At 37.0% G+C, this 12,556-nt stretch overlaps 1 protein-coding gene across 9 annotated transcripts in view; it reads right to left on the bottom strand.

Moving 5' to 3' along the window:
- The window catches only part of Nav3 (neuron navigator 3), a 560,089-nt gene that overhangs the window by 73,520 nt on the left and 474,013 nt on the right, over positions 1–12,556 (bottom strand). For 6 of the 9 annotated variants that reach the window (XM_060378026.1, XM_060378025.1, XM_060378030.1 and 3 more), the window contains 3 exons: positions 11,908–12,396; positions 8,247–8,288; positions 6,512–6,672 (listed from right to left, as the gene is read on the bottom strand). In XM_060378026.1, the coding sequence (XP_060234009.1) occupies positions 6,512–6,672; positions 8,247–8,288; positions 11,908–12,396 (692 nt within the window). The remainder of the gene's footprint in view (positions 1–6,511; positions 6,673–8,246; positions 8,289–11,907; positions 12,397–12,556) is intronic. The other 3 variants (XM_060378027.1, XM_060378032.1, XM_060378033.1) reach the window with 3 other exon arrangements.

The raw sequence follows: 12,556 nt of genomic DNA on the forward strand, positions 1-12,556 counted from the left end.
ATTAAGTAAACAATTGCATTAAAAAAAAAGCCAGTGCATTTTGAAATTTGGCATAAGACTGAATCAGAAAATCAAGAAACAGTCATCATAAATTTGTCCTATTGACATTTCTCACATTTAAGAAACATGAATTTGTTATTGCTCTATAAGGAATAGGCCAAGGTCATGTAAGCTATAAAGGAGATTGCTGAGCACTATTAGAATATTGGAGAGCCACAGCAGCAATGTTGAATTAGTTTGACCTGTTGTATTCTTGGAAACATGACACATCTTCTTAGTATAGTTATTCGATCTCATGGTAAGTTAAATTGGAACCTATATCAAAAATAAGCAAATGTGTATATCTACTGTTAATAAGGAACTATCCTTGAAGCCTTTTTTATTAATTTTTATTTTTTATATTAATCACAGGTTATTTATTTTGTATCCCAGCCAAAGCCCCTTCCCTCATTCCCTCCCAATCCCATCCTCCATTCCTCATCTCCTCCCTGCCTCTTTCCAAGTCCACTGATAGGGGAAGTCTTCCTCCCCTTCCATCTGACCCTAGCTTATCAGGTATGTTCAGGAATGGCTAACATGTCCTCCTCTGTGACCTAGCAAGGCTGTTCCTCCCTCAGGGAGGGGGGAAGATAAAGGAGCCAGTCATTGACTTCATATCAGAAATAGTTCCTGTTCCCTTTACTAGGGAAACCCACTTGGATACTGAGCTACCATGGGCTACATCCATGGGATGGACATAGGAAGAAGGAAAAAACAAGTAACAGGACAGGACCCTACCACAGATGGCTTCTGAAAGACTCTTACTAGCAGTATATCAAAGCACATGCGGAGACTCATAACCAAACCTTCAGCAGAGTGCAGGGAATCATATGATAAAAGGGGGAGGTAATATGACTGGGAGAGGACAGGAGTGACACAAGGACCAAATATATCAGGGCACAGGGGTCCTCTATGAGACTGTTCATCCTTGAAGTTTTATAGTGATAACTAAACCAGGACACAGAGCAGTCGTATGATAGCTGTGAACTGGAGTTAAATGGAGTGTAAAGAAGTAATCAAACATGCACATGATTATATATATGTGTGATTATAAACAGATAAGAAATACAACTTAAAAAGGAATAAACAATGAAATGTAAATAATATAACAGGAAAAAAGAAAATGCAAAAAAGGAAAGAAGGAAATGGTAAAAGAAGAGAGAGAGATAGAATAGGAAGAGAGACCAAGAGACTAAAAGAAAGACAGAGGTAAGTAGGGAGGGAGGAGCAGATGGATGGACAAAGGGATGGAAGAAGAAAGAGACTGAGATTTTTATTCAGGCATTCTCCTCCAGCTGTCGCAATGGCCATTAGTTCAAAATCATTGTGGTTGCTGATAAGAGCCAGTAGATTTATAAAGAACTTGAATGCTTACGTACAAGGTCCAGAGGTGGGTGCATTAACCTGTTCAGTGTGTATAATATGCATGGACTCTTTTAAAACTGATTTTCAACCTGTTTACATGTATATCATTTTAGCATTTATTCTAGCATTTAAATGGACATTTGCTCACTCTTTGGTTTCCCAAATGACATATCCATGGAAAAGCTGCTTGTATACTTGCAAATATATCATCTTAATCACTCAAGCTAAAATAGAGATGGAATGTTACCTAAACTTTAAAGGATATAGTTTAATTTATAAGAAATATTGATTATTTTCACTGGAAACACACCAACAAAACTTGAGAATGTTCAATTATATTATTGATGAAAGATTTGCCAGTTTTATAGTTAAACAGGAAGAGGAACATAACATGGTTTCTGATTCCAAGAATGCCCACCAGAGGAGAATACTAAAATGGAGAAAAGCAACAAACAAAAAGATTTTTTTCTTGTAGCTGAATGCAAAAAAGTAGTAAAGTTGTTTTACTGATGCTTAACAAAAAATCTCACTCAGTCATCTAACTTGCTCAAATATCCAAACATTACTCCTCAGAGTCTGATGAAAATCATGAGGAATATATGAACGTTAAGGTCCACTCAAAAGCAGGAGTCACAGAGGAACCCTGAATAGGAGAGAAACAAATGGTGCAATCCCTTAGTGACTGACTTTGCCCCAAGTTGAACACACAGAGCAAAACTGTTGGTTTTATTGAGATTATATGTGATGAGTAGGAGAACAAGAACCAATGGAAAACTGGATGAAGGTGATGCATTTATTCAGTTTATATTTATGTCCACACTGCTGACGGAGTTATCTCCCCAGCCCGTGGGCCAGACTTTTAAATAACGCTAAGGCATTTAATACCCTTGTTTCTATAGCTAGCTATTAACCAATAGTGTTACGATATTGTTTTAAATGAGAAAATCTTATGTATTCTTAATTTAAAGTAGTGTATGGATTCTGAACATGTAACTAGGTTAATGGTTGAAAATTCAGAAAAAAAAATCTAAAGGAAAAACTTCTAAAATGTGTGTCCAGATTTAGATAGTTAGAATAGTTTCTGTTATTGGTGAATTTAGAATGTCATGAAAATTTATTTAGTAGATGGGTGGCTGAATCATATGTTTTTTGTTTGTATGTTGCCATGAGAATCTAGTCTCTGGTTCATTCAGGATTTTTCACTGTGACTATGCTGCAGAGTGTAGTGAGGAAAACAGTATTCTGGTGAAAGGGTGCTTGAGAAAAGGAGAAAAAAAATCTTCTAGGAAAGTGCATAGCTCTGCAAAGCACTGCTGTATACTACTGAGAAGCCACGGGTTGGTGTCAATGATCCTACCCAGTGATCCCGAGGCGAGGTATAGCATAAACCTTAGCCCACTCATTTTCTCACGTTGACCCCCATTCCTCCTGAGTTTTGAGGTTACCAAATGCACAGAGCTTCCACATTTTCTTCAACTGTCTTTTCTTTTTAACTATTAAAGATGTGCTAATATATAAAATGTTTATAAATATCACAAAATTCAAATATAACAAATATTAAAACTTCAGACCCCTAAATTCATTTTCAGTATATTGCTATAATCACTGCTAAAGTATGGTTTATATGTAGTTCCTTATATGTTAACTGTAAATAGATTTCCAGGGTACTATGGAGATGGTCTGTTATCAGTATAAGCACAATTCTCTTATATTTTTTTTCAACTCTTCAAAAACCATATAGTAAAGTAAAATCTTTAATTTTTAATTTCAACCATCAGTTTTAAAACATGTAACCATGGATGCAAGGGCTTCACCTAACACATTAATTTCAATTTTGAAAAACTTCTAAGTACACTTCTGTATAAATATTTGACATTCATGGTAAAGAAGGCCTTAATCAAAATGTCATAGTTGTGTTCTATACTTATATGATGACACTTGGATTTACCTTCACATTAAATATTATAGACACTAATTTGGAATTATACTGAATTAAATTCAGGTAAAGCTTGGGCATATGTAACTGCTCTTCTTTCACAGTGTGAAATATGTTTTCCAGCAAAAATGGTTGTCAGATTTGTATGTCTTCAAGTATTACATGGTCTTTCAATTCATTATATCAATAATGTAGTGTGACCTAGTGTTTATATATCTGTTCAGGTAAGTTTTAATGACTTCCCTAAGGTCAGACAATAAAGATTAGGAAGGTGTTATGTTTCATCCAAGAATAATGGAATGGAAGGATTTATTCTAAATAATGAGCATAGGCAAGTCAACATAAATATTAATCTAAGTGAATTAATATTAATTAATAAAAACTTGATAGAATGCAGGGAGTACTTAGGCAATCTGCAGTGTTTGGGGTGATTTAGATTTGTGTTTCAGATGGGTTTGTGTTCCATTATATGTGGCTACACTTTACATTCTTTTTTTAAATTATTTTTTAAAAAATTATTCACTTTGTATCCCAGGTATAGCCTGCTCCCTCACCCCTTCCCAATAGAAGACCCAGAAATAATCCACACACTTATGGACACCTGATCTTTGACAAAGCTGCTAAAACCATACAATGGAAAAAAGATAGCATCTTCAACAAATGGTACTGGTTTAACTGGATGTCTACATGTAGAAACATGCAAATAGAATCATACTTATCACCCTGCACAAAACTAAAGTTCATGTGAATCAAAGACCTCAATATAAAACCAGACACACTCAACCTGTTAGAAGAAAAAGTGGGGAAGAGCCTTGAACTCATTGGCACAGGAGATAGCTTCCTAAACAGTACACTTTACATTCTTAAGACACTACAATTTTTTTTTATTTTTAAAAAGTTTCTGAGAAAAAGGTATCGGACGGGTCCGATGCTCTTTGGGTGGATGACACCTAAATGAACATCTGTACAAAGTCCCAATTCATTTCTAATATCAGAGATCAGACCTCTACTCTTGCCTGATGCGTCTAAAACAAAAAGGGGGAACTGTAGAGAGCTGCGGAATGCTATGCCTTAAAGATGGAGCTGGTTTCCGCCTTCCACCTTCCCGATGGTGAGTGCTCTCTGTCACGAACAACTCCACATTTGGCTAAGGCCGAGGATCTGGCTTGCTTCCATGTATGTGGACCTATCTGCATTGCCCCCGTGGCACGCCTGGGTTGGCTACCCAGAGGCTATTTAAGCTGTGGGCTGGCTTTCCCCGGGGTCCGAGGATTGTTCAATGTTCCTGAATAAACTGCATTGAAAAAAAAAAAAAGTTTCAGTGTTTGACTTTTTGCTGTTTCATAATTATGTACCAAGTTAAGTAAGATATATATCTTTTGCCATTACATGGCAAAAAAGTATCTTTGTAACTAAAATAGGCACTGGAGGTGGATGGAGGGAAAGAACTGAGTGGGGGAGAAGGAGGGAAGGAAAACAGGAGGGAACAAATGTGAGGAGGATGACAGGCGAGAGAACTGGGAGAGAGAATGGAAATTTGTGGTGGGGAGCATCTCTGGGATGAGAAACGTACAATAAGCCAGAAAATTCCCAGAAACCTATGAGGATGACCTAAGACTCCCAGCAACATGGGTTATGGAACCTGAAATGGCCACCTCCTGTAACCAGGGAGGACTTCCAATGGAGAGATGGGGACATCAACTCACCCACAAAACCATCAACCAAAAATTTGTCCTTCCTACAATATGCTCAGGGATAAAGATGGAACAGAAATTGAGGGAGTGTCCAACCAATGACTGATTGTCATTGGGATCCACTCCTGGGAGAGAGCCAACCCCTGACGCTATTAAAGATACTCTGCTATACTTGCAGGAAGGAGCCTGTCTTCCGAAAGGCTTCATCCAGCAGCTGATAGAAATAGATACAGGGACCTACAGCCAAACATTAGGCAGAGCTAAGGGAGTCTTGTGGAAGAGGGGGTGGAAAGACTGAAGGAGCCAGAGAGGTCAAAGATACCATTAAAAAACTCTACAGTTATTAATTAACCTGGGCCAATAGGAGCTCAAAGAGACTGAACCACCAACCAAACCATGCATAGGATGTGCACGGTTTCAACACTTCCAATTGTTTGCTTGTGAACTATCTGTGGTGACATTATTGTAGCCATCTTTTCTCTCCTGACAAAAGACAATGAGAGTACTTCACATGTGACTTGACAGAAGATGAATCAATTAAAAATTTATTATTATTATTAAAGTGAACATGTGTGTGTCTATGTGCAACTATACACAGTGGGTGCACAGATCCCAGAGGAGGCTAGAGGCAGTACATTCCCCTAAAGCTAGAGATACAGACCTGTGGTCAGACCTGTGTGTGTGCGGGGAGCCAAATTTGGGTCCTTCGGAAAAGCAGTACTACCTCTTAGTCCTCAAACCACCTCTTCAGTCCAAGAAATTTACTTTTTTACAGCATCACTAGGTCTTTTAAGTGACAAGTAACATATTTAGACATGTTTCATTGTTTTCTCAATCTTCTCGGTTTATGTGATATTTACGTAAATGACTCTATTTCCTACAAATGATGCTAATGCATAAGGCAGTCATTTAGTTTTCAATCAAGTCCTCTAAAAGTGTTCACAGAGTGCTATCTTCAGTGACATATTATGCATGTTAAGGAGCATTTTGATTTAAAAAAGGTTTCAAAAATTATCTTGTAGTCATATAATTGCATATTATTTTCAATCTGACTATTTTTATATTCTATTTTTTTCTGTATACTGATCATTAACTCTGTTCAGTGGCAACAAAAAGCTAACATGTTTTAGAGAATACAAGTAAGGACATTGAGATGAAACACAACGGGTCACTTGTTTGAGGTTAGGTGTTCTGTGATTTGTCCCTGCTTTGGATACTTACAGTGGTCTGTTTTACATTGTTCAGCTTTAGTCATAAAACAATAATAACTCTAGTAATGACAATTATGACAATTAAGCATTTGTCATAAAATAAGCGATACAATATTTAGAAATTATTCTGCATATAGTAAGCATCATGTTGAGGCTCACTCTTCCTCCCTTATTTTTTTTTTTTTTTTTGTGGAAAGAGACCAATATCCCTATGAGAGTGGGTTGTAAAAGGAGTGGAACAGAATTGATGATTTAGAATATTTTACCCAAGTTGGAAAAGTGGTATTTTCCCGTGGCTGAAGATGACATGGCAGAAGGGGAAACCAGGGGTGATTGGCTGCCAGTATCCTGCAGCCCTCCAGTGGAATGGGAACGGAGCCACTCTTTGCCTTCTTCTTGGGTGGCCTGCCGAGACGATGGGGTGTATCTGCAAAACAGCACAGCTGAGGCACGTGAGCACATCTACAAGGACAAGGCAGTACCAGGACGAGAAAACAATCGAGAGAAGCTTACTATTCAGACTGAACAGCAATCACACACAGATTGGATCTAATTACAATTGCTCAGTTCCTCCAGATGATTTGGTACCATCTGCTTGATCCCACAGGGAAAATAAATAGAGGCATTTGAAAAGAAAAGGATGCTTCTGTGAGATATGGACTTGAAAGTCATAAGCAATAAGCAGACAGCCAAGTTAACTGAGAAGGCCCCCAAAGCACCGTGTTTGGAAGGACATGGGAAGGTGAGAACACTGATTCAACATGGCAGACTGAGGTAGACCAGAAGCCAAGGGAGGCACAGCGACAGTCAGAGAACAGCACAGGGAATGGGACACAAAAGATAGCTGGAGTTTTCCTTCAGTTCTTTGATTGAAATGCCACTTGAAGACAGCTTGCCACACTCATAGTGCTGTACCTGTTAGCTGTTTGTTTTTTGTTTTGTTTTGTTTCAGTATCTTTTTCTCAGGAAAAAAAAAAGTGTGTAAGCTAGGTTCCTGGCCACGAATTCAATTTTCATTTTATTTATTCTGAATTGAGTAACTACTTAGAAATTGCTGAATGACATTGGATTAACTCAGATTTAAAGTGACATGGCAAATAATAAAAGCAGACATGGAAAACAGATGTTGGGACTGAGTTTTTAAAACACCATTTGTAAAATAATACCTTAATTGCTATAGCTGACCTGTGATGATATTTTTTTTTAAATTCCATTTACAACATATTTTAACCTTTCATCATTACTTGTCACAGGTGTAGACTATTTAGATTTGGGGGATTATTTTTTCATTTTTAAAACTGTAACTTCTTGTGTATGTGAATGTTTATATTTTATGGGTGTGGATTGGTGTTTTCATACATGCACGTGGTGGCCAGAAGAGGACATTGGCCATTCTGCTCTTTTACCCTCTGCCTTGCTCCTGTGAAATAGGGTCGCTACAGTCTCACCAAGGCCAGAGCTATGTGGGCAGCCAGGCAACCGGTTATCCTCTTTTTCCAGTACTGTCAGTGTGGGGATTACAGGCCACATGTAATCCCCTGTGGCATACTCAGATCTTTATGTGGGTGTTAGGGACTTGAACTCAAGTCCTCATGCTTGCTTACCAAGCATTTTTACCAACTGAGTGACCTCCCCAGTTTTAGTTTTGTGGTTCTGCCAGTATATACCTCCAAGGTGAAAAACCTGGAGAAGTAATTTTATCTTAGGGAGAGGAAAACGGATTCCCACATCCTACCCCTAGCTGCCTCAGACAAGTTCTTATTATTTCTTAATCATGATATTCCTACTGGGATTCACTTGATTCACCACCTTTGTCCTCACTGGTATCTTTTCCTAAGGAGCAATCACCTATTCTTAAAGCTAGAGAAAACTAAAAATTAAGAGTGACTTCATCTTCCATGTCAGGTGCTACATAGTACACAGATGGGAAGAAAAAGAGACGGTACAGAAAGTTTACATAACAACAGAAAAGGCAGCAGTTGTGCTGAGAGAAATATATACCTTAGTCCCTTTTTGGGTAGTGTATTTCTGTCAAGCTGCATGCTGTTAAAACAAAGAAAACCCCTAAGGACATAATGCAAACAAAACTTCCAAATCATATATCCAAAAAAATTCATTCTCGAACAACCAAAATAACAATCTGGTAATATACACGTGAATACTGAACCGGCTGCAAAGGACAACTAGGTGACATGGTCTTTGTCCTGACATAAATGTGGACTTTCTCTCTATCCTAGTCACATTCACAGAACAATTGGAAAACACATTAAACCGTGTTAGTGTGACTTCCCTGTAGATGCTCTGGTGGTCTCTCTTTTCTGTGCAGATGACTAGACTTTTGCTATCACTTCATATGGAGGAGGATCAATGAGATGACAATGATACTTGCTGTTAATGTGACAAGAGAGGATGGAAAACTCATGTAATACTTGTATTCTTTTCTAGCTATTTCTAATAAGGATAGATTTGTTTCCCACTTATATAGAAGAGATAATTTAACATATAGCAGGTATTCTCTTTGAATGATATTTTATAGTATAATTTATTTAAATATTTTAATTAAGTGAAGCTATTTCATCTTTAAGAAATCATTGATTGGGCACTGATATATATCCACCATTATTTAACTAATTCACAGTTGGTCAGACATAGAAAGGTGTGCCTAGATAAGTGGAAAATGACTCCCTGAAAATGGAGAAGAATGGTGGGACACATTCAGAGGTTCCATTCTAATCTCTAGCATGCAGATTAGCAAAACACAAAATGAATATGGATTTACAGAACCATTGCTCTCTTTGTTAAGAACATTGAATGATCAAAATTAAATACATAGCATGTTCACAATGTGGATGATATGACATAAATGTAAACAGACTGACTTAAAATTAAATCACTCACAATCAAAGCTAAAATGTTTTCTTCTACAGGTACTCCATCTCTTATATAAGGTACAATTTTTATGCCAATGAGTAATTCGTTCTACTCATACATTATGATTTTAAAATTTCCTAATTGTCAGGAATAAACAAACCTAAGGAATCATGCTAAACAAATAAAAAAATAACGCTAAAGACAAACTATATTGGGCTATGTATTTATGTGATCTAATGCTATTTTAAAGATTATTTCTTTAAAATATTGCAGAAAATGAGACAATTGCCATTGTCTTGCTATTGTTAACTGGCCACATAAAAATTACATGTTTATATGTTACAGAGAAATTTAGTGAAATAACTGAGAAAATAATTAACTTAAATTAAGTAATATAGAACCATTTCCCAAACTCTAGACCAGTTATTCTCAACCTGTGGGTTATGACCCCTGTGGAAAGTCTCTATTTCCAAAAATACTTACATTATGATTCATAACATTAGCAAAATTATATTTATAAAATAGCAACAAAAATAATTTTAGGGTGGGAGGTCACCACAACAAAAGGAACTATACTAAAGGGTAATAGCATTAGGAAGGTTGAGACCCACCGCTTTAGACATTCATGACAATATTACATTTTGCCTTTCTGAAAAGCCTCAAGAACTGCAAACTCCGATACCAGCAATGGCTGGGGAGATGGAGACAATGAGTAAAACGGGATTTCAATCCAAGCACTGTTTGTCTAAGTCCATTAGCTATAATATCGACATGGTTGTTAATTTTCACAAATAACAAACAAACCAGAAAATGTCAAGGTTGTCTAGGACTTTAAATTACTTTAAAAATATGGTTTGATCACATTACAATAGAATAAAACTAAACACATGTGGGTTAGATATAGTCACATAACCAATAATGACTACATCTTATATGCAGGGTAATATAAGAAAAAAACTATTTCATTTGTATTCATTCATTTCCTTACTTTTTAAATTTTAGTGAAAACCGATTTATATAAAAATTAGAATAAGTGTAAAAACCCACTGACCTATTAGTATTCGGCTATGAAGATCAAAGTATAACAAGAAAAGTCAAAAACATACATTTACCTCAACATCTACCGTAGACATCTCAGATTAATTTAAGAGACCACACTGTAGTACACTTTTCAAGTTTCAGTTTAGTTATGAGCTGAGCATTTATGTCAGGATTTGCACATAAGATTGCCTTTCATTGACCACACACTTCCTCCTCTGTACTCTGAAGAGTTAAAATACAACTAGACTTTATAGTTTCCTTCTCGAGAAAAGAGTATATACGATGTCTTAAGTAAAATAATAATAATAATAATCATCATCAAGGCATTTACTGGAAAGAACTGATTTCTATCAGTCTTATATATCATTCTTATTAAGATACTCACATTCACTTTACATAGCTTATATTCACTGGTCTATTTAAAGAATATTTTAGAAAGTCTATTTTATTATTCTAATAGCGGGTCGAAACTAGCCTACTTCCATTATTGCATAACTATAAAAAATGGTTTGCTTTAACAGTAAATAAGTGTATATTTATTGCTGTATTTCTATGATAAACATTTTGTTGTTGTTTTTCAAGACAGGGTTTCTCTATATAGCCTTTGGCTTTCCTGGACTTACTTTACAGACCAGGCTGGCCTTGAACTCATAGAGGTCTCCCTGCTTCTGCCTCCCCGAATGTTGGGATTACAGGCATGTGCCACCACATTTGGTTAATAAACATTTTCATAGACTGGAGCTAAAATGCGTAATAAAGTATTAAAACTAAATTTAACTATACTTATAGAACGTATAAATCTTAACATGTAGTTTTTGATTTGACAGTTTTTTGACTAAAACAATGTACTTGACCATTATTCTTAGTATTTAATGTTTGAATGCAAAAGAAATATGAATTGAATCTATCTATCTATCTATCTATCTATCTATCTATCTATCTATATATGATCAACTTCATATTTTCATTTTTATAGTTGGAAGGATGGGGGCTAATAAATTATAACCTGTTTATTTGATTTAGATATCAACTCATTTTTAAAAATTCTTTTTATTTTATTTTATTTTATTTTATTTTTATCAGTTACATTTTATTAACTCTGTATCCCAGCCATGTCCCGATCCCTCATTCCCTCCCAGTTAAAAATTCTTTACACCAATAGCTCATTTAGGTATCAAGTGCTTTCATGTGGAGGAAGTGCCATTTGCTGCCTGTTGGTGTGCAGGGAGGCGATGGGACACTGAAAGGCAGTGTTTCATTCCTAATTTTGTATTTCACAAAGGCAACTATTATTCGGAAGAAAATAGTTAAAAATAATAGGTTAATAGACAACTTGGACATCATACCATGTCTTAAATTTGGTCATTATCAAAGTTTTAGTCATCCCAAAGAGCTGTGTTGTCTTGAATCTCAAGCCAACCACTAAAAATGCCTTGAGAAGATAACACTCACTGCGTAAAGACACACTACGTATTATAGAAATTGCCTATTGACTAGATATGTAGGCATTCACGCTAAGAAAATTATCCAATCATCCTACTTAAAGTGACTTTATTCCTTAGCAGAACTGGCAATGAGAGTAAAGAATAAGACTGGTGCTATCAATATTAATTCTGAATGTACGTTCAATTTCATGTCACTGCATAGTTGTATTCACAGTTGGCATCAAGGGAATTTGGTAGGACGGGGTGGTGTGCACAGTCCAGGAAGAGGGGGATAAGGACTCATCAATGCCTCCAGGGAAGCTCACCTTTCTGAGAGAGTAGATCTCACACTACCCGTTCTCATGAGCAGGCTCTGCATCTCATGAGTGCCTGTGGCCAGTCCAGACAGGGAGCCATGATGGCTGAGGGGCAGGTCAATTGACTCTGAGCTCGTATGGAGACTAGTCATGGACTGGTAACTCGGAGTGTCCTTGCTGCCGGCAGAGGAACTGCTCATATTGGCAGCCCACACAAGACCACCCGATGTGAAAGAGTGAACCGATGCGGGGCTGGAAGCCAACGAGTGACTTAAGCTTATAACATCTGTAGTTAAGTCTGAGGGTTTATTGAAGAGAGGGCTGCTGCTGCCACTCAGCCCACCAGCACTGCCCATGCTGCCCGTGCCAGACGATGGTGACTCCAGACTGCCTTGACGGGCTAAAGAGGTACTAGGGCTGGGCACTACTGAGGAGGATTTCACACCCTCAGTATTAGGTGCAGAGGCAGATTTGCCACCTGCCTTGGCACCAAACAACCTAAAAGAAAAACAAATAACAACTTCAGTTGTTCCAAAAGACTCACATCCACATTTCATAGGGTTTCGGTCCACAGAGCCAAGTGTGCTTTAGAGTAGTGAGCTACCCAGCACGTCCAGCCTCTATGTTCCTGAAGGTATATGACTGGTCTTTTATTAAT

Source organism: Meriones unguiculatus, chromosome 2, assembly GCF_030254825.1.
Source record: "Meriones unguiculatus strain TT.TT164.6M chromosome 2, Bangor_MerUng_6.1, whole genome shotgun sequence".
In the NCBI taxonomy this organism is placed as follows: domain Eukaryota; kingdom Metazoa; phylum Chordata; class Mammalia; order Rodentia; family Muridae; genus Meriones; species Meriones unguiculatus.